Source organism: Coregonus clupeaformis, chromosome 13 (assembly GCF_020615455.1).
Source record: "Coregonus clupeaformis isolate EN_2021a chromosome 13, ASM2061545v1, whole genome shotgun sequence".
In the NCBI taxonomy this organism is placed as follows: Eukaryota; Metazoa; Chordata; class Actinopteri; order Salmoniformes; family Salmonidae; genus Coregonus; species Coregonus clupeaformis.
The window spans coordinates 52,081,900-52,108,101 of record NC_059204.1 but is presented as its reverse complement, the minus strand read 5'-3'; the positions used below and the strand labels follow the sequence as shown (position 1 = coordinate 52,108,101).

The 26,202-nt window shown below is 45.6% G+C and overlaps 1 protein-coding gene across 2 annotated transcripts in view; it reads right to left on the bottom strand.

Moving 5' to 3' along the window:
- The window catches only part of LOC123492200 (rho guanine nucleotide exchange factor 15-like), a 48,994-nt gene extending 25,309 nt beyond the window's left edge, over positions 1 to 23,685 (bottom strand). For both annotated transcript variants that reach the window (XM_045224513.1, XM_045224514.1), the window contains exons 1-10: positions 23,506 to 23,685; positions 19,505 to 20,066; positions 17,618 to 18,529; positions 17,410 to 17,461; positions 17,170 to 17,234; positions 16,650 to 16,822; positions 16,400 to 16,483; positions 15,993 to 16,153; positions 8,082 to 8,234; positions 542 to 671 (exon numbers count right to left, since the gene is read on the bottom strand). In XM_045224513.1, the coding sequence (XP_045080448.1) occupies positions 542 to 671; positions 8,082 to 8,234; positions 15,993 to 16,153; positions 16,400 to 16,483; positions 16,650 to 16,822; positions 17,170 to 17,234; positions 17,410 to 17,461; positions 17,618 to 18,529; positions 19,505 to 20,066; positions 23,506 to 23,514 (2,301 nt within the window). In that variant the 5' untranslated portion in view covers positions 23,515 to 23,685. The remainder of the gene's footprint in view (positions 1 to 541; positions 672 to 8,081; positions 8,235 to 15,992; positions 16,154 to 16,399; positions 16,484 to 16,649; positions 16,823 to 17,169; positions 17,235 to 17,409; positions 17,462 to 17,617; positions 18,530 to 19,504; positions 20,067 to 23,505) is intronic.
- Between the last annotated feature and the right edge of the window lie 2,517 nt (positions 23,686 to 26,202).

Here is a 26,202-nt window from a genome sequence, read left to right as displayed (position 1 = left end):
GTAAAATTACAGACAGTAATAGAACTCAATGGAATGAACATGAAATGTATTTCAATATGATTTCAATATATTGGCCTACGTAGCCTATAGGCCTACAGTATTCAACACTGCAGTCATCTCGGTTTTCATCCTTCTCTTTTTTTGAAACAATTGCAAAGACATTTGCAACTTTGTATTTGTAGTCAACTTTGTTCTGAAGTTATCGGTGGTCACAGAGAGACAGATAAACATCTTGATTATATGTGTGTAAAGGGACGCAGAAGGGCAAAACATTATCTAACGACGCACTTAGCTGTTCTATGAGTGGCTGAGGCAGTCGTTACATAACGAGCATTTTCAAGTGCAACTTTAGTAACAATGGTTTTGGGAGATTTAACGATGCTCCTACGAAGGTTCTAACGATTAACGTAGCCTTAAGATGCTTTTGGGAAACCGGGCCCTGGATGTTGATGCATGTGATGGAATTAGAACTAACTATCTAATTTATTCTAATTATGATTACATTGTGATGATTCTGGGTTGGAGAGATGCAGCCACTGACCTGTACGAGGATCTTGATGCGTGTGATCCTCTGGAAAGGAAGGAGCAGAAAGGAGGTGAAGGGAAGACGACGACACATAGGAGACTCCTCCAGCCTCCGCATCACCAACGCAAACGGGTTGTTGGTCTGCCTACAAAGTGGATTGGTGGGTTAACGAATAGTGATGGGAAGGTCGGCTCTTTTTACTGACTGATCTTTTCGACTGAATCTTTCGACTCATTCCGTTCATTTGAGTCAGTAAAGGACGATTTATGCTTGATCTGGAATTTTGATTCAGAGGCTCTGTACGGAGGATGTGATGCAATTTTGGAGCCTCCATAGTCTTGCGGAGGCCAAATCGTACCACTCCAAAATGTTGTAACAATGCGGAGGGCTCCATATAGCTCCGCGTTTACATTATTGGTTGACGGTAGGTGGGGGCGGGAGGTCCTGTATAAACACACTCACTTCCTTGACAACTTCCTTCACAACAACTCTGCTCTGCAAAGCGCAAGAAGTATGAATGCCCTGACTTCTGCAGTAAATGCTGTACGACCAATGCAGATCCGGAATGACCATAAACCGGCTTTAATACCCAGAGCACGCAGGACCGATGAACTAAAAACAAAATAATCATGATTCTACAAGCCTCTCGTTCACCATAGGGGGCTTATTGGAGCTGTCATCTGTGACAGAAACGTATAAAACTGTGCTTCAAACAATGTACATTTGGGATTGCTAGGTATACAAATAAGTTCATTTATTGACACCTTTGAAATGAGGTCTAGTTGCTGCAGCAACCAGACTAAATTGTGAACGAATCTTGGTGGAATGCAATTGCTTGACTGCCACGAGGGAGATTTGCCCAATAACCTAGCTATCATTCGCTAACTGCAGTAGCCACCGAAACGATTCTTCTTGAGTTTGAGAGTTGAGCAGAGGCAGGCTGTGTATGTTTTGGTTCTACAAAGCTGTGTCCATCGATAACATTCAATAATCAATTGATTGCATTCATTCTTACACCATGCGATCTCACAATGATCACGGACATCATTTTTTGGGGTGGGAGTGGTCGAGTGGGGACTTTATCTCTGCCAGCTTTTTTTCATTTTTTTCAGAAGGTGGGTAATGGGTTGTTGTTGTTGTGTTGTTCTCTGTGTTTTTTTGTGGGTACTTGTCGGTGGAATGTCTTGTCACTGTGTCTACCTCAGGGTTTGTGTAGGGACTAGGGGAAGGGACAGGATTTCCCAACAGGTCATTAAACTGTAGCACCTTATCTAATTCCATTGATGTTGTGTCTTTTAGATATGTTTTATGAATCATTTCACACTGCTGTCTTGGAATGTAGACAGATGAAACATGCCTCGCAAGCAGGATAGCTACTTAGTTTAATTGAGAAGGAAAAATGTAGATATTGCATTTATTCAGGAGTCTCATCTGTTACAGAAAGATGTGAATTGACTCGGCAACAACAAATAACAAGAGGGGAAATTATTGTAGCAAAGCAGAATTTACAATTCACTAACTTAGGTGTAGGTAATGACTGAGGGTATAATACCTTTTATCAAAACTACAATCAATATACATAAGATTGCTCTGGTGTCAGTCAATGCACCAAACACATTTGAGAAAAACTTTCATGGCTCATTAACAAATATTTTGCTAGAATTGTCTGATTTCAGACTGATTATTGGTGGTGATTTTAAAGCTGTATGGGATCATGTGCATCATAGAACCGGACTAACAGAGGTGAGAGACCAATGACTATCAACTATGGCGCTATGGTGCTGGGCTGATGAAATTGCAGTTATTGACCTCTGGCGCTCTTAATCCTACAGCCAGAGATTTCTCTTTTTATTAATTGAGACACCTCAAGAATCAACTATATTTTTTATTCTAAAGATCTGTTTGATAACATTCAAAATGTTAGAATATTACCCACTGCTTTATCCGACCACAATGGTATTTTATGCAAAGCCTCTCTTGGTACAATCAGCAGCTCATGTCTTAGATGGAGGAGCAATTATCTGAATTAATTGATATAAACAAAGACTGTTCAGGGTCCTCATACTGTGGGATGCGGTCAAAGTTTTTATTAGCTCATACTCTACCTTATATTAATCTAATTTAAACAATGCAAAATTACTGATTTGGAATTCAAATTATCACCACTAGAAACAAAAATGCACTCTGACATCTCTCCACAAGCTATTCTTGATCAGTAGATTATCAGAAAATAACCATTAATCACATAGACACTGGGCAGAATCTCAGTTTCAGAGACTACGTGCCAACCAAAACTTTTAAAATATAACGTCAATTAAATCAATGGATGGCATCATACACTTTGACCAAGTATTAATACATTCAACATTCCGGGACTTCTATGGTAATTTATATAGATCTGAGACACATGATAACGATAAATGTAACTCCTTTGTCCGTGACTTGCAACTGCCACAGCTTCACCCTGATGCTCGCTCCTGCAACAATAGAGGCAACTGCTACTCCCTATTACTCTTATTTGAACTAAAATAAGCAATCCAAACAACAAAATCCAGGTAGAATCAGGAATTCCCCAGGACAGCTGTCTAGGCCCCTTACTTTTTTCTATCTTTACTAATGACATGCCACTGGCTTTAAGTAAAGCCAGTGTGTCGATGGATGCGGATGACAATACTATACATGTCAGCTACCACAGCAACTGAAATGACAGCAACACAAAGAGCTGCAGTTAGGTTCAGAATGGGTGGCAAGGAATAAGTTAGTGCTAAATATTTGTAAAACTAAAAGCATTGTATTTGGGACAAATCATTCACTAAACCCTAAACCTCAACTAAATATCGTAATGAATAATGTGTAATTGAGCAAGTTGAGGAGACTAAACTGCTTGGAGTAACCCTGGATTGCAAACTGTCATGGTCAAAACATATTAATACAACAGTGGCTAGGATGGGGAGAAGTCTGTCCATAATAAAGCGCTGCTCTGCATTCTTAACAGCACTATCAACAAGGAAGGTCCTACAGGCCCTAGTTTTGTCGCACCTGGACTACTGTTCAGTCGTGTGGTCAGGTGCCACAAAGAGGGACTTAGGAAAATTGCAATTGGCTCAGAACAGGGCAGCAGGGCTGGCCCTTGGATGTACACAGAGAGCTAACATTAATAATATGCATGTCAATCTCTCCTGGCTCATAGTGGAGGAGGACTGACTTCATCACTACTTGTATTTGTGAGAGGTATTGACATGTTGAATGCACCGAGCTGTCTGTTTGAACTACTGACACCCACGCATACCCCACAAGACATGCCACCAGAGGTCTCTTCACAGTCCCCAAGTCCAGAACAGACCATGGGAGGCGCACAGTACTATATAGAGCCATGACTACTCTATTCCACATCAAGTAACTCATGCCAGCAGTAAAATTAGATTTAAAAAACAGATAAAAATACACCTTATGGAACAACGTGGACTGTGAAGCAACACAAACATAGACACATGCATACAAACACACGATAACATACACACTATACACATGTACACATGGATTCTGTGTTATTGATAAGTGGTAGTAGAGTAGAGGCCCTAGGGCACACACTTAATATGTTATGAAATCTGTTATGAATGTATTGTAATGTTTTTAAAATGTATAACTGCCTTAATTTTGCTGGACCCCAGGAAAGCATTGGCAGCAGCTAATGGGATCCATAATAAATACATATACAAATACAAATATCGGGAAATCCCAGTTCTTTTTATAATTCTGGCCAATTTGAGGTCAACTACTTCTAGACATGATTCATTATTTCATTAATAAGAGCTCCTTCAATAGAGACGTGAGTACTGCGCTAATTTCGCTTGCTTTTTATAGGTCTATAAATACTGACTCTCCATCAGCTATATTGTCATTGGACGCAGAAAAAGTGCGTATAATGGGAATTGTTATGTCTCGTCCTACGACGTATGGGAATTGGTGAACAATTCATATCCATGATCCAAGTCCTTTATGCCAATCCTACTGCCATGGTACTAGCCGGAAAAATATGCTCATCCCAGTTCAACATATGCAGATCTAGTTGCCAAGGTTGCCAGTTGAGTCCTCTGCTCTTTGCTTTATCCCTAGAACCGCTTGTGCAAGTGGTCCGACGGTCACAACATTATGATCCCATTACTGTACTTGGCACAGACCACCACATACTGTATCTCTATATGCAGATGATAAACTGCTCTATGTTGGCAATGCACCTCGGTCATTATCTAACCTTTTCAGCATTTTTAATAACTACAGCTTTATATCTGGATATAAAAACAACTGGACAAAATCTGCTCTATTACCCCTGAACTAGGCAATGTGTAATTCACAGCTGCCTCTAAACATTCCCAGAGTACAGCATTTCCACTAACTGTTTATATAAATCTATCCTTATTTCCAATCAATAGTCAAAAACAACTTCAATACCATCTTAAGAAGCATAGAGTCTGATGTGGAAAGATGGGAGTAAATCCCAAACTCATTCCAGGCTCAAGACTCGATAATTCAAATGAATATATTGACAAGAATCAACTTTTACAGGTCCAGTATATTGGGATAGGCTACATTTAATGTTTGCCAAATTCATTTGGAAGAGGAACTCGTTCGTATTAAATTCTCTACCATTCAGTGGGGAAAATGTGCAGATGGCCAAAACCTCCCAATTGTCAACACTGCAAACTCAATTTTGGCCCTATCATTTCACAACTTATTTCAGTCTGGCACCTGGTTGGAAAACATATCTCTTTTCCTCAATGGTCTCAGACATTACTGAAGGCTACTGTCTCCATGCATTCCAAGACCTCCTGAAACAATTTAACCTACCTGGCACTTCCTTTTTATTTTACTTACAGCTCTGTTCTGCTTTGCCTGCCTATGGGGGCAAGAATGCTTTATACATCCAATTCACAAATTGTTTATTCAGTACACAGGGAATTATTTCTAAATTACATTGCCTGTTAATAAAAATGACCCACAAACCAATCCCTTCCCACGCTTCATGGAAGAAAGACCAATCCATGCGTACCAATCCATGCGTACCATGCGTACTACTGTAATCAATTGGAAATTGGACTAGAGTTTGGTCCAATATATCAATTGCTTCAAGAAACCCCAATCATCAAAAATTTTGCCCATAGAACTTACTGCACAACAATCCCCAAATTGCTCACTGTGCCCTCAGGGGGCTCCTGGCAAATGTTTTCAAATGGTTTGGGAATGCCCAGAGGTTATATGTTTCTGGAGATGTGTTCATCCTGTCTCTCTGACATAATGGGTACAAATGTACCATGTTCACCATCTATTTGACTGTTAAATGATGACACTACTTTGGACCTGTCTCTCAAGCAGCGACCTATTTGGCTGGCTGGATTAACAGCAGCCCAAAAGTCCTGTGGGAGGGGGGTGGGAGGGGAAATCTTTGTCTTGTTCCGTCTTGTCGTTTGTTTCTTTGTCCATGTGTACTTGTTTTACCAATAACAATAAAAACATTTGATAAAAAAAAAAAAATATGCTGGAGTATAGAGCCAAATCATTTTTGCTTCACTGTCCAAATACATAATAGTGAAGATAAAATGTTTCATATGAGGTGACAGTACATAAGGTTGTATGTTTTACCGTTTAGAAAGCACGTTATGTATCTAGCCAACCCCCCCCCCCATTTGAATAAGTATTTTGACAAATTCTCTTATAGTATATGAAATTACTAAAAAGTTAGTATTTTGTCCCATATTCCTTGCATGCAATGACTACATCAAGCTTGTGACTCTACAAACTTGTTGGATGCATTTGCAGTTTGTTTTGGGTTATGTTTTGCCCAATAGTCTTATATAAATACAGTGAGGGAAAAAAGTATTTGATCCCCTGCTGATTTTGTATGTTTGCCCACTGATAAAGACATGATCAGTCTATAATTTTAATGGTAGGTTTATTTGAACAGTGAGAGACAGAATAACAACAAAAAAATCCAGAAAAACGCATGTCAAAAATGTTATGAATTGATTTGCATTTTAATGAGGGAAATAAGTATTTGACCCCTCTGCAAAACATTACTTAGTACTTGGTGGCAAAACCCTTGTTGGTAATCACAGAGGTCAGACGTTTCTTGTAGTTGGCCACCAGGTTTGCACACATCTCAGGAGGGATTTTGTCCCACTCCTCTTTGCAGATCTTCTCCAATTCATTAAGGTTTCGAGGCTGACGTTTGGTAACTCAAACCTTCAGCTCCCTCCACAGAATTTCCATGGGATTAAGGTCTGGAGACTGGCTAGGCCACTCCAGGACCTTAATGTGCTTCTTCTTGAGCAACTCCTTTGTTGCCTTGGCCGTGTGTTTTGGGTCATTGTCATGCTGGAATACCCATCCATGACCCATTTTCAATGCCCTGGCTGAGGGAAGGAGGTTCTCACCCAAGATTTGACGATACATGGCCCCGTCCATCGTCCCTTTGATGCGGTGAAGTTGTCCTGTCCCCTTAGCAGAAAAACACCCCCAAAGCATAATGTTTCCAACTCCATGTTTGACGGTGGGGATGGTGTTCTTGGGGTCATAGGCAGCATTCCTCCTCCTCCAAACACGGCGAGTTGAGTTGATGCCAAAGACCTCGATTTTGGTCTCATCTGACCACAACACTTTCACCCAGTTCTCTTCTGAATCATTCAGATGTTCATTGGCAAACTTCAGACGGGCCTGTGTATGTGCTTTCTTGAGCAGGGGGACCTTGCGGGCGCTGCAGGATTTCAGTCCTTCACGGCGTAGTGTGTTACCAATTGTTTTCTTGGTGACTATGGTCCCAGCTGCCTTGAGATCATTGACAAGATCCTCCCATGTAGTTCTGGGCTGATTCCTCACCGTTCTCATGATCATTGCAACTCCACGAGGTGAGATCTTGCATGGAGCCCCAGGCCGAAGGAGATTGACAGTTATTTTGTGTTTCTTCCATTTGCGAATAATCGTACCAACTGTTGTCACCTTTTCACCAAGCTGCTTGGCGATGGTCTTGTAGCCCATTCCAGCCTTGTGTAGGTCTACAATCTTGTCCCTGACATCCTTGGAGAGCTCTTTGGTCTTGGCCATGGTGGAGAGTTTGGAATCTGATTGATTGATTGCTTCTGTGGACAGGTGTCTTTTATACAGGTAACAAGCTGAGATTAGGAGCACTCCCTTTAAGAGTGTGCTCCTAATCTCAGCTCGTTACCTGTATAAAAGACACCTGGGAGCCAGAAATCTTTCTGATTGAGAGGGGGTCAAATACTTATTTCCCTCATTAAAATGCAAATCCATTTATAATATTTTTGACATGCGTTTTTCTGGATTTTTTTGTTGTTATTCTGTCTCTCACTGTTCAAATAAACCTACCATTAAAATTATAGACTGATCATTTCTTTGTCAGTGGGCAAACGTACAAAATCAGCAGGGGATCAAATACTTTTTTCCCTCACTGTATATATATATTTATTTCAAAACTCAGAAGCACACAATCCATAAGTACATTGGGTCTTATAAGGTGTGGTGGGTGAACTTATTTACTCACATGAGGGAGCTGTAGGCCCTCTCCTGGTAACCCTGGTTACGGATGTAATCAATGTAGACTGAGAAGTCGTACAGAGCGTATTGGTGGATGATATCACACACATCAGTTATCAGAATGTTCTCATCGATCCTATTCAGAAGATCATTCATGAACCTGTGAGAAGAATTTGAGAGTGAGGGATGTTTCAACTTAGGTACAGTGGGGAAAAAAAGTATTTAGTCAGCCACCAATTGTGCAAGTTCTCCCACTTAAAAAGATGAGATAGGCCTGTCATTTTCATCATAGGTACACGTCAACTATGACAGACAAAATGAGAATTTTTTTTCCAGAAAATCACATTGTAAGATTTTTAATGAATGTATTTGATAATTATGGTGGAAAATAAGTATTTGGTCAATAACAAAAGTTTCTCAATACTTTGTTATATACCCTTTGTTGGCAATGACACAGGTCAAACGTTTTCTGTAAGTCTTCACAAGGTTTTCACACACTGTTTGTCACGATTCAGACAGACGACCAGGGGACCACAATTGTGTCACACCAGAAAGTTTATTAAACGTAAGGGAAAAGGGAAGTAGGGAGTGAATGAAGGCTCCAGGGGTAACAGGGATCCCGTCCAATGCGCTGGGTCTGTGCCCCCCCCAGTGGCAGCGATGCGTCCTATGAAGCCGGTGGTGGGTGGTCCAGAAGTCCTGGGGGGGAGACACAGACACAACAGGGCGGAATGAAACCAGGCAGCAGTACAGTTCAAGGGAAATCCAAAATACGTAGTAGCAAGGCAGAAGGCTGGTCAGAGTTACCGGGATTGAAGAGTAGTCAGGAGTCGTAATGGCAGAAGCAGGTCTGGATCTCCTGAGGCAGAAGAGTATCCAAAAAACAGGCAGGTCCGGGGTCACAAAACCAGGGTGAGCCAGAAGCGCGAGCAAACAGGTTCCGGGTGTGAGCTTTGCAGACGATCTGACACCGGAGAGCTGAAAGACAGGGCCTTAAATACTGGGAGAGGTTAGTGGGTAATGCAGCGCAGCTGGCAGAGTAATTAGAGCCGAGCAGAGCAGGGACAGGTGGAGCTAGTTAGGCTGAGTAGAGAGAGGGAGGTGAGCAGAGTGGAAGATAGTGGAAACAAATTAAGGTGGTAACCCGGTGGAGTGAGAGGGCTCATGACAGAACCCCCCAAGGGACGGCCCCAGAAGTCCCAAGAGCAACACCACGCCGGGCGGGAGGAGGGGAGCCGGAGGAGGGCTAGAACTCCTCCGAACGGTCCGAGTGAACGTCCTCATCCTCGGAGGAAGCCGGAGGGCCGTGGTCGGGAGATGGGACAGGTCCCGAGACAGGATCAGGCACAGGACAGGAAGCCGAGCGGGCCGGACGGTTAGGGACCCCTCTGGGGCGGCCCCTACGGATTGCAGGTTGATCAGGATGCCGTTGGTGGAAAGCGGTGATGAGAGTCCTATCCACAATCCGACTAGCTGGCACCCAGGTCCTTTCCTCAGGTCCATAGCCCTCCCAGTCAATGAGGTACTGGAGACCCCTACCCCTCCGTCTGGACCGAAGCAGGCGGCGGACGGTGTAAACCAGGCCACCATCGACGAGCCGTGGAGGAGGAGGACCAGGCGCAGCAGGGACCAGCGGACTCTCATGGATGGGCTTAATCTTAGACACATGGAAAGTGGGGTGCACCCTCAGGGAATTAGGCAGTTGGAGCCGGACAGCAGTTGGGCTAATCACTCTTATGATAGGGAATGGGCCAATGAACCGAGGTGCCAGCTTCTGCGACTCCACCCTGAGTGGCAGGTTCTTCGATGACAACCACACCCTTTGACCAACATGGTAGGTGGGAGCAGGAATTCTCCGACGGTTGGCCCCGGTAGTGTAGCTGGCAACGGACCTGAGGAGTGTGGCTCGGGCTTGTGACCAGGTGCGGCGACATCGACGGGCAAAAGCAAGTGCAGATGGGCAAGTAACCTCCTCCTCCTGGCTGGCAAATAGAGGAGGCTGGTATCCATAAACACATTGGAAAGGGGACATACCGATGGCAGAGCAGGTCAGAGAATTGTGTGCGTACTCCACCCATGTCAATTGCTGCGACCAGGAGTGGGGGTTGCGTGAAGTCATGCATCGCAGTGCCTTCTCGAGCTCCTGATTAGCCCGCTCTGACTGCCCATTGGATTGGGGATGGAATCCGGAAGTCAGACTGACTGTGGCTCCCAGCAGGTGACAGAACTCCTTCCAAAAAGCGGAGGAGAATTGTGGACCACGGTCAGAAACAACATCCCTTGGCAGTCCGTGGATCCGGAAGACGTGTTCCAGGACCACCTGGGCGGTCTCCTTGGCGGTTGGGAGCTTGGGGAGGGGAATGAAGTGTGCCATCTTGCTGAAACGGTCAACGATGGTGAGAATGACGGTCATGCCACTTGAAGGGGGCAGCCCCGTGACAAAGTCAAGGGCGATGTGAGACCAGGGACGTCTGGGCACAGGCAGGGGCTGCAGCAATCCGGCTGGGGGGCTGGCAGGACGACTTGTGTTGGTTGCAGATGGGGCAGGCTTGGACGAATTCCCGTACATCCTTCCTCAGAGAGGGCCACCAGAACCTCTGGGCGAGCAGGTTGTAAGTGCGGGTGGAGCCAGGGTGACAAGCTAGGCGGGAGTCATGTCCCCACTGAATGACCTGGGACCTCAGGTCTTCGGGGACAAAAAAGGCGGTCAGCTGGGCAAGTGCTGGGACCTGGCTGGTTACGGAGAGCCTCCAGCACCTGTTCCTCAACAGCCCAGGTCAGAGCTGCAACGATGCAGGGACTTGGCAGAATCGACACAGGATCCTTGGAGGGGTTGTCATCCTTCTGGAATTGACGGGAGAGGGCGTCTGGCTTGGTGTTGCGTGATCCAGGCCGGTATGACAGAGTGAAATTAAACCTGGTGAAGAACAGGGCCCAGCGGGACTGCCTGGAGTTCAACCGTTTGGCCGTGCGGATGTACTCCAAGTTCTTATGATCGGTCCAAACGAGAAATGGAATGGTGGACCCCTCCAGCCAGTGACGCCACTCCTCCAAGGCAAGCTTCACAGCCAGCAGCTCACGGTTCCCTATGTCGTAATTGCACTCAGAGGGGGACAACCGACGTGAGAAAAAGGCACAGGGATGGAGCTTCCTATCCTCCGCAGCCCACTGAGAAATCACAGCACCAACTCCCACATCCGAGGCGTCCACCTCCACAATGAATTGCCGGTCCACATCAGGCATCTGGAGGATGGGAGCGGAGGTGAACCTCACCTTGAGGGTACTGAAGGCTTTGTCGGCTGCTGGGGTCCAGGTGAAGGGTTGCTTGGTGCTGGTTAGAGCAGTGAGAGGGGCAGCAACGGTACTGTAGTTCCGGATAAACTTCCTATAGAAGTTAGCAAACCCCAGAAACTGTTGCAGCTTCTTTCTGTTCTCCGGAACTGGCCATGAAGTGACTGCTGATACTTTGGCAGGATCCATTTGGATACTTCCTTCTGCCACTATGTACCCCAGGAAGGCCACTGTCTTGACGTGAAACTCACATTTCTCTGCCTTGGCGTGAGGGAATTCTCCAGAAGACGATGAAGGACTTGCTGGACATGGCGGGTGTGTTCAGACAGGTTTCTGGAGTAAATTAAGATGTCATCCAGGTAAACGAAGACAAACTTGTTTAACATGTCCCGCAGTACATCATTCACTAGAGCCTGGAACACAGCAGGAGCATTGGTGAGGCCAAAAGGCATAACCAGATACTCGTAGTGGCCTGTTGGTGTATTGAATGCGGTTTTCCATTCATCTCCCTCCCCGGATCCGCACTAGGTGGTAAGCGTTTCTGAGATCCAACTTGGTAAAAACAGTGGCTCCCTGGAGCAACTCAAAAGCAGAGGTGAGCAGAGGCAGAGGGTAACGGTTTTTCACTGTGATGTCGTTGAGTCCCCTGTAGTCGATGCAGGGGCGAAGAGATCCGTCCTTCTTCCCCACAAAGAAGAAGCCAGCACCAGCAGGAGATGAAGATGAACGGATTAATCCTGCGGACAGAGAGCCATTGATGTAGTCCTCCATGGACTTTCTTTCAGGAGCAGACAACGAATAAAGACGACCCCTTGGAGGAGCTGTTCCAGGGAGGAGGTCGATGGCACAGTCGTACGGTCGGTGAGGGGGGCAGAGATGTGGCTCTTGCTTTGTTAAACACCTCTCTGAGACCATGGTAGCATTCTGGGACATTGGAGAGGTCAGGAGCGGAGTTAGTAGGTACTGGCCGAGGGGGTAGTGCGGCAGCAAGCAGGCAGGTTCGGTGGCAGTCCTCTCCCCACTCCCTGATCACCCCGGTCACCCAGTCGAGCTGAGGGTTGTGCCGGCGGAGCCATGGGTAACCCAGGATGAGGGGTTGGCCTGGAGAGGGGAGCAGGTGAAACTGGATAGTTTCTTGATGGTTTCCGGACAGACCCATCGAGACCGGGGCCGTGACATGAGTGACCGATCCGAGTAAGTGTCCGTCCAGTGCCCGGGCAGGAATAGGAGGTGTCAAACGGAGGTTCTCCAGTCCCAGTTGGCGTGCCAGCTTGATGTCCATTATGTTGGCTTCGGCGCCAGAATCCACCAGAGCAGCCAGGGTGTGAGTTGAGTCAGAGAGGCGGAGGTGAACTTGCAGCAGGGGGTTTGCGGTCGGAGGACTGGATGGTCATTGAACTCAACCGGACTCCCCCTACGCCCGGTGAGCTTCGGCCCTTTAAAGGGCAGGTTACCACACGATGTCCATCACCTCCACAATAGAGGCAGAGGTTTGAGGTGAAGCGGCGCTGGCGCTCTGCAGGAGTGAGGGAGGCTCGCCCAATCTCCATAGGCTCAGACTGATCAAGCTGACCTGGGTGAGTGGCAGTAGATGACAGGAGCCCAGTCGGATCTCTCCGAATGCCGGTAGTAGGTGGACCTTGGCGCCCCCTCTCACGGCACGACGGGTCTGTATCCTTCTGTCGATCCTGACAGTCAGTGCGATGGCTTCATCAAGAGTGGAAGGCAGTTCATGGGAGACCAACTCGTCCTTGATATAGTCAGCCAAACTATGGAAGAACGCGTCCACCAACGATGGTGTGTTCCAAGAACTACGTCTAGCCAGGGTTCGGAAGTCGATGGAATGGTCTGCGACTGTACGTCTGCCTTGTCGAATACTGAACAGTTCACGAGACGCCTCTGCGGTGGGTGAATCCAGGTCAAACACCTTCAGCATCTCCTCAGCAAACAGGTCGAAGGTTGCACATGCGGGGGTTTGACGTTCGAACTCTGCTGTTCCCCAGAGTCGAGCTCGGCCCGTCAGGTGAGTGATGGCATACCCAACTTTAGCCCCTCCGTGGCGAAGGTCCTTGGCTGCAAGGAGAACTGAAGTCGGCAGCTAGTCAGGAATGGCCGGACCTGGGTTGAATCGCCGTTGAACCGCTCGGGGTTTCCAATCTTGGGTTCCGGAGCAGCGGCTGCAATGACCGGGGCAGGTAACTCGGGGGCTGGGCTGGTGGGCAGACTGGCTGGGGTAAGGTTGGTGAGGAGTTGAATGATCATGGCGAGTTGTTGTTGCTGCTGCTGGAACTGCTGCTCATGCTCATCGGTTTCCATGTCGGGAAAGTGTGCGCTGAGTCCATAATGGTCAGATCGTACTGTCACGATTCAGACAGACGACCAGGGGACCACAATTGCGTCACACCAGAAAGTTTATTAAACGTAAGGGAAAAGGGAAGTAGGGAGTGAATGAAGGCTCCAGGGGTAACAGGGATCCCGTCCAATGCGCTGGGTCTGTGCCCCCCAGTGGCAGCGATGCGTCCTATGAAGCCGGTGGTGGGTGGTCCAGAAGTCCTGGGGGGGGGGGAGACACAGACACAACAGGGCGGAATGAAACCAGGCAGCAGTACAGTTCAAGGGAAATCCAAAATACGTAGTAGCAAGGCAGAAGGCTGGTCAGAGTTACCGGGATTGAAGAGTAGTCAGGAGTCGTAATGGCAGAAGCAGGTCTGGATCTCCTGAGGCAGAAGAGTATCCAAAAAACAGGCAGGTCCGGGGTCACAAAACCAGGGTGAGCCAGAAGCGCGAGCAAACAGGTTCCGGGTGTGAGCTTTGCAGACGATCTGACACCGGAGAGCTGAAAGACAGGGCCTTAAATACTGGGAGAGGTTAGTGGGTAATGCAGCGCAGCTGGCAGAGTAATTAGAGCCGAGCAGAGCAGGGACAGGTGGAGCTAGTTAGGCTGAGTAGAGAGAGGGAGGTGAGCAGAGTGGAAGATAGTGGAAACAAATTAAGGTGGTAACCCGGTGGAGTGAGAGGGCTCATGACACTGTTGCTGGTATTTTGGCCCATTCCTCCATGCAGATCTCCTCTAGAGCAGTGATGTTTTGGGGCTGTCGCCTGGGCAACACGGACTTTCAACTCCCTCCAAAGATTTTCTATGGGGTTGAGATCTGGAGACTGGCTAGGCCACTCCAGGACCTTGAAATGCTTCTTACGAAGCCACTCCTTCGTTGCCCGGGCGCTGTGTTTGGGATCATTGTCATGCTGAAAGACCCAGCCACGTTTCATCTTCAATGCCCTTGCTGATGGAAGGAGGTTTTCACTCAAAATCTCACGATACATGGCCCCATTCATTCTTTCCTTTACACGGATCAGTCGTCCTTTGCAGAAAAACAGCCCCAAGCATGATGTTTCCACCCCCATGCTTCACAGTAGGTATGGTGTTCTTTGGATGCAACTCAGCATTCTTTGTCCTCCAAACACGACGAGTTGAGTTTTTACCAAAAAGTTCTATTTTGGTTTCATCTGACCATATGACATTCTCCCAATCCTCTTCTGGATCATCCAAATGCACTCTAGCAAATTTCAGACGGGCCTGGACATGTACTGGCTTAAGCAGGGGGACACGTCTGGCACTGCAGGATTTGAGTCCCTGGCGGCATAGTGTGTTACTGATGGTAGGCTTTGTTACTTTGGTCCCAGCTCTCTGCAGGTCATTCACTAGGTCCTCCCGTGTGGTTCTGGGATTTTTGCTCACCGTTCTTGTGATCATTTTGACCCCACGGGGTGAGATCTTGCGTGGAGCCCCAGATCGAGGGAGATTATCCGTGGTCTTGTATGTCTTCCATTTCCTAATAATTGCTCCCACAGTTGATTTCTTCAAACCAAGCTGCTTACCTATTGCAGATTCAGTCTTCCCAGCCTGGTGCAGGTCTACAATTTTGTTTCTGGTGTCCTTTGACAGCTCTTTGGTCTTGGCCATAGTGGAGTTTGGAGTGTGACTGTTTGAGGTTGTGGACAGGTGTCTTTTATACTGATAACAAGTTCAAACAGGTCCATTAATACAGATAACGAGTGGAGGACAGAGGAGCCTCTTAAAGAAGAAGTTACAGGTCTGTGAGAGCCAGAAATCTTGCTTGTTTGTAGGTGACCAAATACTTATTTTCCACCATAATTTGCAAATAAATTCATAAAAAATCCTACAATGTGATTTTCTGGAGAAAAAAAATCTCAATTTGTCTGTCATAGTTGACGTGTACCTATGATGAAAATTACAGGCCTCTCTCATCTTTTTAAGTGGGAGAACTTGCACAATTGCTGGCTGACTAAATACTTTTTTCCCCCACTGTAGGTTTGAACTCTCTTTCTTTACAGACCCCTCTACCATCCCTTCTCCATCCCCTCTCCCTCCATTCCCTCTCCCTCCATCCCCTCTTTTTATATCTCTCTCCTTCTATTCCCTCTCCCTCCATCCCCTCTCTCTCCATTCCTTCTTTCTCATCCACTCTCTTTCCATCCCTCCCTTCCTCCATCCACTCTCCTTCCATCCACTCCGTCCCTCTCCTTCCATCCCCTCTCTCTCATCCCTCCCTTCCTCTATCCACTCTTCCTCCATTTGTCTGTTTGTTTTCCAGACAACATTTACCTCTGGCTGACCTCGTATACATGGAGTATGTTGGAGAAGAGGGTCTTCTTGTCGTGGATAACCAGTGTGTCGTCAAGGTCACGACACATCAGGAAGTGATCAGTGAGAACGTTCAGTGAGTGGAGGTACGAGGCTTCCGATGTCAATACTTCAAACATGCTCTGACAGAAAAAACATTAATGAAATTGTTGAACTGTTAAGGAAATGTTTCAGATAGGAATTTGGTACGATAAAGGACTGGTATAATGTAAATGAAAATACAACTGACTCCTCTCTCTCCCCCCTCCTTTCCTCATCCCCTCCTCTCATCCCCACATATCCACCCTTCTTCTTTCCCTTCCCCTCCTCCCCCTGCCCCTCCCTCTCTCCTTCCCTCTGCCCCTCCTCCCCTCCCATCCTCCTCTCACCTCCTGTCTCTGCAGCTCCTCTGGACTGAGTGTCTCCAGGATCCCACTGTCTCTGACCACCGGCAGCTCCTGCCACAGTGTGACCTCCGCGGAGTCGAAGAAAAGAAACACAAAGCTTCAACTACAAATCATTTTAGAGTGCTGGCCTTTTTCATTTTTATGTGATTGGTTTTTGGTTCAAAGCACCCTTTTTGCTTGTTTACAGAAGTGGATTTAGAGTTGAGCACTCTAATTATTTACTGAGACTGACCTCTGCAGGGCCCTTCCTGGCCCTGGAGGACAGGCCCTTAGGGGCCCCTAAGGACCCACCGCCCCCAAGCCTCACATGGTGGTCCACGGTGGCCCTGCTGGCACTCCGGCTGATGCTCTGGAGCCGGATCGCCTCCTTGATGGTCTTAGCCTGGTAGATCTGGTACAGAGGTTCTGAGAGTGTGGGGGGGAGGGGGAGGGAGGGGAAGAGAAAGAGAGAGAGGGCCAGGGAGAGATATTCAGGGTCAAGGAGAGAGAGGAGAGATAAAAAGATACACAGAGTATAGAAAACATTAAGAACACCTGCTCTTTGCATTACATAGACTGACCAGGTGAATCCAGGTGAAAGCTATGACCCCTTATTGATGTCACTTGTTAAATCTGCTTCAATCAGTGTAGATTAAGGTGATGAGACAGGTTAACTCAGTATTAGGAAGGTGTTCCTAATGTTTGGTATACTCAGTGTATATTGTCTCCGTGTTGTAATATCAGAAATAAAACAAAACAGAGAGAGTCTGTACCGTCCACCCTCAAAGGTCCCCAGTCTGAGGAGATCCTCCTGGGACTATCTGCCTGTTCCTGTGGCCTGTGGAAACAACAACACAATGCTGTCTGTGACTCCTTCAAGCACAAACTGAAGGTAAACCATGTTTATCAAACTTTTATGACGTTTGAGATGATTCATAACACAGATGTAAACACATTTTTGGTGTTTGTGTTGGAATGTATGTTGAGAGTTGCCACTGGCAGAGCAGACTTACTCCTCTCCCTCCTCTTCGTCTACAGTCACCCAGTCATCCCCAACATCAGCATCTGGGAGGGAAAGAAAGTGGTGATTTCTCTGTTTTCTAATTTTTCTCCATTGATACATTATTGAATTGTGAGTTTTTTCCCCATAGAAATAGAATCACTAGATTCATAACCAAATCAACCATAGAATCCATTTCTATGAGTTCTACCTCTACCCACCTGTGGATGAGTGTCGCCTGGGACAGCTAGGGCCACTGGGCTCAGGGTTAGGTGGAAGAGGTTTCACTGGCATCTGAGGTCTGAGTTGAGGAGGGTGGGGCATGATGGGGCAGGGGAGTAGGCGGAGATCATGTAAAACAGGAAGTGGAGGTAGAGGTCGCAGGATTGGCTGATGGGGGTTGCCGTGGGAGATGGAGGGAGGAGTCTGGGGGGGAGGGGTACTCTTCTGGATGTCTGACTTTGAAATTGAGGTTAGTAGGCCAGAGAGAGAGGAAGTGGACAAGGTTCTCTGGAGATGATCCTTCTGAGTAGAGGGATGCTTCATCTTGTGTGTCAGTGGAAGTTTCATCGGGCGTGGGGGTGGTTCTTTCCTGTCAATCATGGGAATGGCCTCGTATGTAACCTCATCCTCATCTGTCTCAGTGTTGTTTTGAGGGGGTTTAGTCTGCTTTGTGTTTGATCTGTGCTGCTGTGTTATGGATGATGTGTTATGTTTTGAAGAGATGGATCTCTGGCTATTATTCTCGCTGACCTCGTGAACTCTGACCTCTCTGAGCTCACTGAACACAGCAGCTGTCTCTGTCTGGCACCCTGTCTGACTTTTACCCCCTCGCTCCTCTGCTCCGAAAGATCCCAACATCTCTTCATTCTCCTCTGTCCTCTCTCTCTTCTGGTCCTCATTCCCTCGTTTTTCTTTCTCTTCATCCCCTATCACTTCTACGTAGTCCTCCTCTTCCTCTTCCTCCAGAGGAACCCAGACTAACTTCATGCCAGTTCTCCTCAGGTGACAGATGCACTGGCACTGTGTCCTGTTGCCATGGTGACCACAAGGGGGCGCTGCCGAGCCTGGGGTTTGGCTGCTCTCCATGGTAACACACACAGGCGCTTCATCCACATCACTACCATCGGGAGCTGAAAGAGAATGTGTGATATTGTGTTGTACATATGAGTGTGAAATACACTGTGCTTGTTTGTTAATTTGTTACTTACTTAGTGCAACATTATAATATTAAAGGTTCCATGTGAACCTAATCTCAGCACCTAGAACCAAATCTCCTGCTACTCGATTTTTACATTTATGTAACAGTCTGTCACGAGAGACAAATTGACAGTGGTGTAAAGTACTTAAGTAAAAATACTTTAAAGTACTACTTAAATATTTTTTGGGGGGTATCTGTACTTTACTATTTATATTTTTGACAACTTTTACTTTTACTTCACTACATTCCTAAAGAAAATCATGTACTTTTTACTCCATACATTTTCCCCTGACACCCAAAATTACTCGTTACATTTTGAATGCTTAGCAGGACAGAAAATCGTCAAATTTGCACACTTATCAAGAGAACATCCCTGGTCATCCCTACTGCCACTGATCTGGCGGACTCACTAAACACTTATGTCTGAGTGTTGGAGTGTGACCCTGGCTATCCGTAAATAAATAAAAAAGTAAAAAATTCTGCCGTCTGGTTTGCTTAATATAAGGAATTTTAAATTATTCATACTTTTACTTGTACTTTTGATACTTAAGTATATTTTAGCAGTTACATTTACTTTTGATACTTAAGTATATTTAAAACCAAATACTTTTAGACTTTTACTCAAGTAGTATTTTACTGGGTGAGAATTGGGTACTTTTCCCACCACTGCTAATTGGAACATAAAACAGATTCTGTACCTTAGAGACGTGATAGCTTTTACTCTTTCTCTTCCTCACAGACATATGGACATAGATATATAGGAACATCAGTATACCACAAGGTTTTCTCTGTTCCTACATGCGCAAAACCGCACCCTTTTTCATGTATTCTTTGTCAGAAAATAGTGATGACTCCTAATCATCTTACAAAGGAACGTTCTGAGGTTAAGAGATGTGACTTGGCTTACCTGATCTGTTTTCTTGTCCATGTCCAGGTGTGAGGAGGGTGCTCTGATGGTGGTCTGTCTCCTGCCCCAGGGGCACGGCATGACTCTGTGCTGTAGGTTGTGCTGTAGGTTGTGTTTGAGGGCCAGAACGTGGCTTTCTCAGTGGTACTGGAGGTGGTATGAGGCTGAGTTCCACAGAAGGGCTCATTATTATAGCTTCATAGTCGGCCTGCCCGGCCCCTGTCTGTCCCCTGTCACTGTCTGCCTGCTGTCCTGCCTCTGTCCTTGTCCACCATACCACCCCACTGTCTCCCTGCTTTGCCCCTGTTACTGTCTCTGCCCCTGCCCCTGTTCCTGTCCCTAGCCCTGCCTGCCCCATCACCTCATTCTCCTGGCTGCTGAACTGACGCACAATCCTCTTCACCTTCCCCTCCAGTAGTTGATGTTGTTTCCTCCACTGGCTCCTGTCCCCTGATGGGGGTTGGTTCTGGTTCTGGTTCTTGGTCTGGAAGTTGTTTGGGATGTTTGGCCCCAAGGCTTTGAGGTTAGAAGGCTTTGGGGGAACGACTGGTCGAAGTCTTGACTTCGTTAACGACAAGAACATTGATGAAAATGTTAAATATAAGCTATTCTTCTTATGAATCACCAGTACTTGTTACTTTTACACTGAACAAAAATATAAATGCAACATGTAAAGTGTTGGTCCCATGTTTCATGAGCTGAAATAAAAGATCCCAGAAATGTTCCATATGCACAAAAAGCATATTTCTCTCAAAATTGTTTACATCCCTGCTAGTGAGAATTTCTCCTTTGCCAAGATAATCCATCCACCTGACAGGTGTGGCATATCAACAAGCTGATTAAACAGCATGATCATTACACAGGTGCCCTTGTGCTGGGGACAATAAAAGGCCACTCTAAAATGTGCAGTTATGTCACACAACACAATGCCACAGATGTCAAGTTTTGAGGGCGCGTGCAATTGGCATGCTGACTGCAGGAATGCCCACCAGAGCTGTTGCCAGAGAATTGAATGTTCATTTTTCTAACATAAGCCACCTCCAATGTCATTTTAGAGAATTTGGCAGTATATCCAACCGGCCTCACAACGGCAGACCACGCCAGCCCAGGGCCTCCACATCCGGCTTCTTCACCTGCGGGATCGTCTGAGACCAGCCACCCGGACAGCTGATGAAACTGTGGGTTTGCACAACCAAATAATTTCTGCACAAACTGTCAGATATCGTCTCAGGGAAGCTCATATGCATGCTCGTCGTCCTCACCAGGGTCTTGACCTGACTGTAGTTTGACATCTTAACCGACTTCAGTGGGCAAATGCTCACCTTCTATGGCCACTGGCACACTGGAGAAGTCTGCTCTTCACGGATTAATCCCAGTTTCAACTGTACCAGGCAGATGGTAGACAGCGTGTATAGCGTTGTGTGGGAGAGCGGTTTGCTGATGTCAACGTTGTGAACAGAGTGCCCCATGGTGCCAGTGGGGTTATGGTATGGGCAGGCATAAGCTATGGACAACAAACACCATTGCATTTTATCGATGGCAATTTGAATGCACAGAGATACCATGACGAGATCCTGAGGCCCATTGTCGTGCCATTCATCTGCCGCCACCACCTCATGTTTCAGCATGATAATGCATGGCCCAATGTCGCAAGGATCTGTACACAATTACTGGAAGCTGAAAATGTCCCAGTTCTTCCATGGCCTGTATACTCACCAGACACGTCACCCATTGAGCATGGATGGGATGCTCTGGATCTACGTGTACGACAGCGCGTTTCAGTTCCCACCAATATCCAGAAACTTTGCACAGCCATTGAAAAGGAGTGGGACAACATTACACAGGCCACAATCAACATCATGAATCAACTCTATGCGGAAGAGATGTGTCGTGCTGCATGAGGCAAATAGTGGTCACACCAGATACTGACTGGTTTTCTGATCCACACCCCTACCGTTTTTTTAAGGTATCTGTGACCAACAGATGCATATCTGTATTCCCAGTCATGTGAAATCCATAGATTAGGGCCTAATTAATTCATTTCAGTTGACTGATTTCCTTATAAGAACTGTAACAGTAAAATCTTTGAAATTGTTGCAAGTTGCTTTTATATTTTTGTTCAGTGTAGCTCTTAGTGGAGAAAATGGCCTCTGCTATGCTTGAAATTGAAATGCTAGATACAGTGAGGGAAAAAAGTATTTGATCCCCTGCTGATTTTGTACGTTTGCCCACTGACAAAGACATGATCAGTCTATAATTTTAATGGTAGGTTTATTTGAACAGTGAGAGACAGAATAACAACAACAAAATCCAGAAAAATGCATGTAAAAATTTTTATAAATTGATTTGCATTTTAATGAGGGAAATAAGTATTTGACCCCTCTGGAAAACATGACATAGTACTTGGTGGCAAAACCCTTGTTGGCAATCACAGAGGTCAGATGTTTCTTGTAGTTGGCCACCAGGTTTGCACACATCTCAGGAGGGATTTTGTCCCACTCCTCTTTGCAGATCTTCTCCAAGTCATTAAGGTTTCGAGCCTGACGTTTGACAACTCGAACCTTCAGCTCCCTCCACAGATTTTCTATGGGATTAAGGTCTGGACACAGGCTAGGCCACTCCAGGACCTTAATGTGCTGCTTCTTGAGCCACTCCTTTGTTGCCTTGGCCGTGTGTTTTGGGTCATTGTCATGCTGGAATACCCATTCATGACCCATTTCCAATGCCCTGGCTGAGGGAAGGACGTTCTCACCCAAGATTTGACGGTACATGGCCCCGTCCATCGTCCCTTTGATGCGGTGAAGTTGTCCTGTCCCCTTAGCAGAAAAACACCCCCAAAGCATAATGTTTCCACCTCCATGTTTGACGGTGGGGATGGTGTTCTTGGGGTCATAGGCAGCATTCCTCCTCCTCCAAACACGGCGAGTTGAGTTGATGCCAAAGACCTCGATTTTGGTCTCATCTGACCACAACACTTTCACCCAGTTCTCCTCAGAATCATTCAGATGTTCATTGGCAAACTTCAGACGGGCTTGTAAATGTGCTTTCTTGAGCAGGGGGACCTTGCGGGCGCTGCAGGATTTCAGTCCTTCACGGCGTAATCTGTTACCAATTGTTTTCTTGGTGACTATGGTCCCAGCTGCCTTGAGATCATTGACAAGATCCTCCCGTGTAGTTCTGGGCTGATTCCTCACCGTTCTCATGATCATTGCAACTCCATGAGGTGAGATCTTGCATGGAGCCCCAGGCCGAGGAAGATTGACAGTTCTTTTGTGTTTCTTCCATTTGCAAATAATCGCACCAACTGTTGTCACCTTCTCACCAAGCTGCTTGGCGATGGTCTTGTAGCCCATTCCAGCCTTGTGTAGGTCTACAATCTTGTCCCTGACATCCTTGGAGAGCTCTTTGGTCTTGGCCATGGTGGAGAGTTTGGAATCTGATTGATTGATTGCTTCTGTGGACAGGTGTCTTTTATACAGGTAACAAACTGAGATTAGGAGCACTCCCTTTAAGAGTGTGCTCCTAATCTCACCTCGTTACCTGTATAAAAGACACCTGGGAGCCAGAAATCTTTCTGATTGAGAGGGGGTCAAATACTTATTTCCCTCATTAAAATGCAAATCAATTTATAATATTTTTGACATGCGTTTTTCTGGATTTTTGTTGTTGTTATTCTGTCTCTCACTGTTCAAATAAACCTACCATTAAAATTATAGACTGAGCATTTCTTTGTCAGTGGGCAAACGTACAAAATCAGCAGGGGATCAAATACTTTTTTCCCTCACTGTAGATCAGCAAGGGAAGGAAATCAAAGATCACAACAAGGGGGTTGACACAGGAGAACACAATCACTTTCATAAAATGGTCATCTTAAATAACTGTCAACATTTACAGTGACACTTTCAGTATGTGAAGTTGAACCATGAAGTTGAATAGGGTGCCAATTGGGACACCACAATGACTTTGATGATAATTAGTTGATATTATTCATATTTACGTACCACAATCATGTCTTTTCCTGCATGCCGTCCTCTGTGAGACTGAGAGTGGTGTGGTGTAGACTACTTTCATTTTACAGTGAACCAGAGAGGGGGTCACTTCTGCGTTTTGTCTGTAGATTTACCCCGTACTATCTTAGTCATAGGGGAAGTCCTTAAAGGGGAAGTTCACCCGAAAACACTTCTGGGCCCTTTAAAACAATGGTCGTTTGTCAGTCCCCCAGACAGTTTTTAGGGCCATTGCTTAAGTATTTAGGCAGTGCATTCGGAAAGTATTCAGACCCCTTAACTTCTTCCACATTTTGTTACGTTACAGCCTGATTCTAAAATGAATTAAATATGATCATTTTTCAATCAATCTATACACAATACCCCCCCAAAATTTAAAAATATCACATTTACATAAGTATTCAGACCCTTTACTCAGCACTTTGTTGAAGCAACTTTGGCAGCAATTACAGCCTTGAGTCTTCTTGGGTATGACGCTACAAGCTTGGCACACCTGTATTTGGGGAGTTTCTCTCATTCTTCTCTTCAGATCCTCTCAAGCTCTGTCAGGTTTGATGGGGAGCGTTGCTGCACAGCTTTTTACAGGTCTCTCCAGAGATGTTCGATCGGGTTCAAGTCCGGGCTCTGGCTGGCCACTCAAGGACATTCAGTGACTTGTCCCGAAGCCACTCCTTCATTGACTCGGATGTGTGCTTAGGGTCGTTGACCTGTTGGAAGGTGAACCTTCTCCCCCAGTCTGAGGTCCTGAGCACTCTGGAGCAGGTTTTCATCAAGGATCTCTCTGTACTTTGCTCTGTTCATCTTTGCCTCAATCCTGACAAGTCTCCCAGTTCCTGCCGCTGAAAAACACCCTCCACAACATAATGCTGCCACCACCAGTGGGTTTTGTGATGAATGAGCCATCTTATTCAATGAATGATGGAGCGGAGTTTGCCTGTTTGCCCAAAATTTCATGTAAGGTGCTCCAAAGCTTTTTACTATCATTCTTTATGTAATTTATCTTTGTTTCATAGTGGAGTTTCTTCTTATTTTTATTCAGTTTAGTCACATGATTTCTACATTTGCAATACGTTTGCCAATCGGTTGTACAGCCAGACCTATTTGCCATCTCTTTTGCCTCATCCCTCTCAACCATACCATTTTTCAATTCCTCATCAATCCACTGGGATTTAACAGTTTTTTACAGTCATTTTATTAATGGGTGCATGCTTATTAATAACTGGGATAAGCAATTTCATAAATGTGTCAAGTGCAGCATCTGGTTGCTCATCCTTACACACCACAGACCAACAAATATCAACAACATAGGAATCACTACAGACCTTATTGTATGACCTCTTATACACAATATTAGGCCCAGCCTTTGGAACTTTGGTTTTCCTAGATATGGCTACTATATTGTGATCACTACATCCAATGGATTTGGATACTGCTTTCAAACAAATCTCTGCAGCATTAGTAAAGATATGATCAATAAATGTTCATGATTTAATTCCTGTACATTTTGTAACTACCCAGGTAGGTTGACTGATAACCTGAACCAGGTTGCAGGCACTGGTTACAGTTTGAAGCTTTCTCTTGAGTGGGCAGCCTGATGAAAGCCAGTCAATATTTAAATCACCCAGAAAGTTTACCTCTCTATTGATATCCCATACATTATCAAGCATTTCACACGTTTTCCAGATATTGACTGTTAGCACTTGGTGGTCAATAGCAGCTTCCTACCAGAATGGGCTTTAAGTGAGGCAGGTGAACCTGTAGCCATATTACTTAAACATTTAACATGAGATCTTCTCTAAGCTTTACAGGAATGTGGTTTTGAATATAGACCTCAACACCGCATCCATTGGCATTTCTGTCTTTTCTGTAAATGTTATAACCTTGTATTGCTACCACTGTATCATGAAAGGTATTATCTTTCAGAGATTGTCAGAATATCAATGTCATCTGTTACTAGCAAATTATTGATTCCATGAACCTTGTTTCTTAAGCTACATATGTTATCGTGGGCTATTTTTAACACTTTTCTGGGATGCTTGATTATTTTTCTTGCTTTACTGGGAAGCTTAGCAGAGGTAGACATACTCAGGTTATTTTTGTTAGTGCAGGGTGAGCTGCACACAGTGGACTTCCTACTAGGGCACACCACCTCAGTGCTAACAGTATTACTCTGGTTCATAGGCATATGAGTACTGCATACAATAGCTGTAGAGTCAGCAGAGGCATTCTGGGCAGTAAGACGGACATAAATTAGGTTATTTACATTGTGTCTTCCAACGCCCCTAGGATAATGTACATTTGCTGAATCATTATGACAACTCAGCGACACAATGGTAGGGATTAAATTAGCTGGTCATTGATAAGTAATTGTCTCAATGCAGCCTTATAATGCTGTGAAAGGATCCAGGAACCCAAATGATTTGGGTGGATCCCATCCTCCTTATAATACGAGCTTTGTTTCCAGAAGGTATAAAAATGGTCAATAAATGTTACACCCACCGAGCTGCAATAGTCTCATTGATCAACGTCTCAACCAAATATTACCCAATTATCCACGCTGAAATGACGTGGTGTGTCCAGTGGGTCCCGTCCTGACTGACTGACTTGCTGATAAAAAAATAAATAAAATGTGTTCAAATTACTTATGTGCAATTCAGCTTTTAGCTGCCAAGTACAGCCTACGTGTAATAA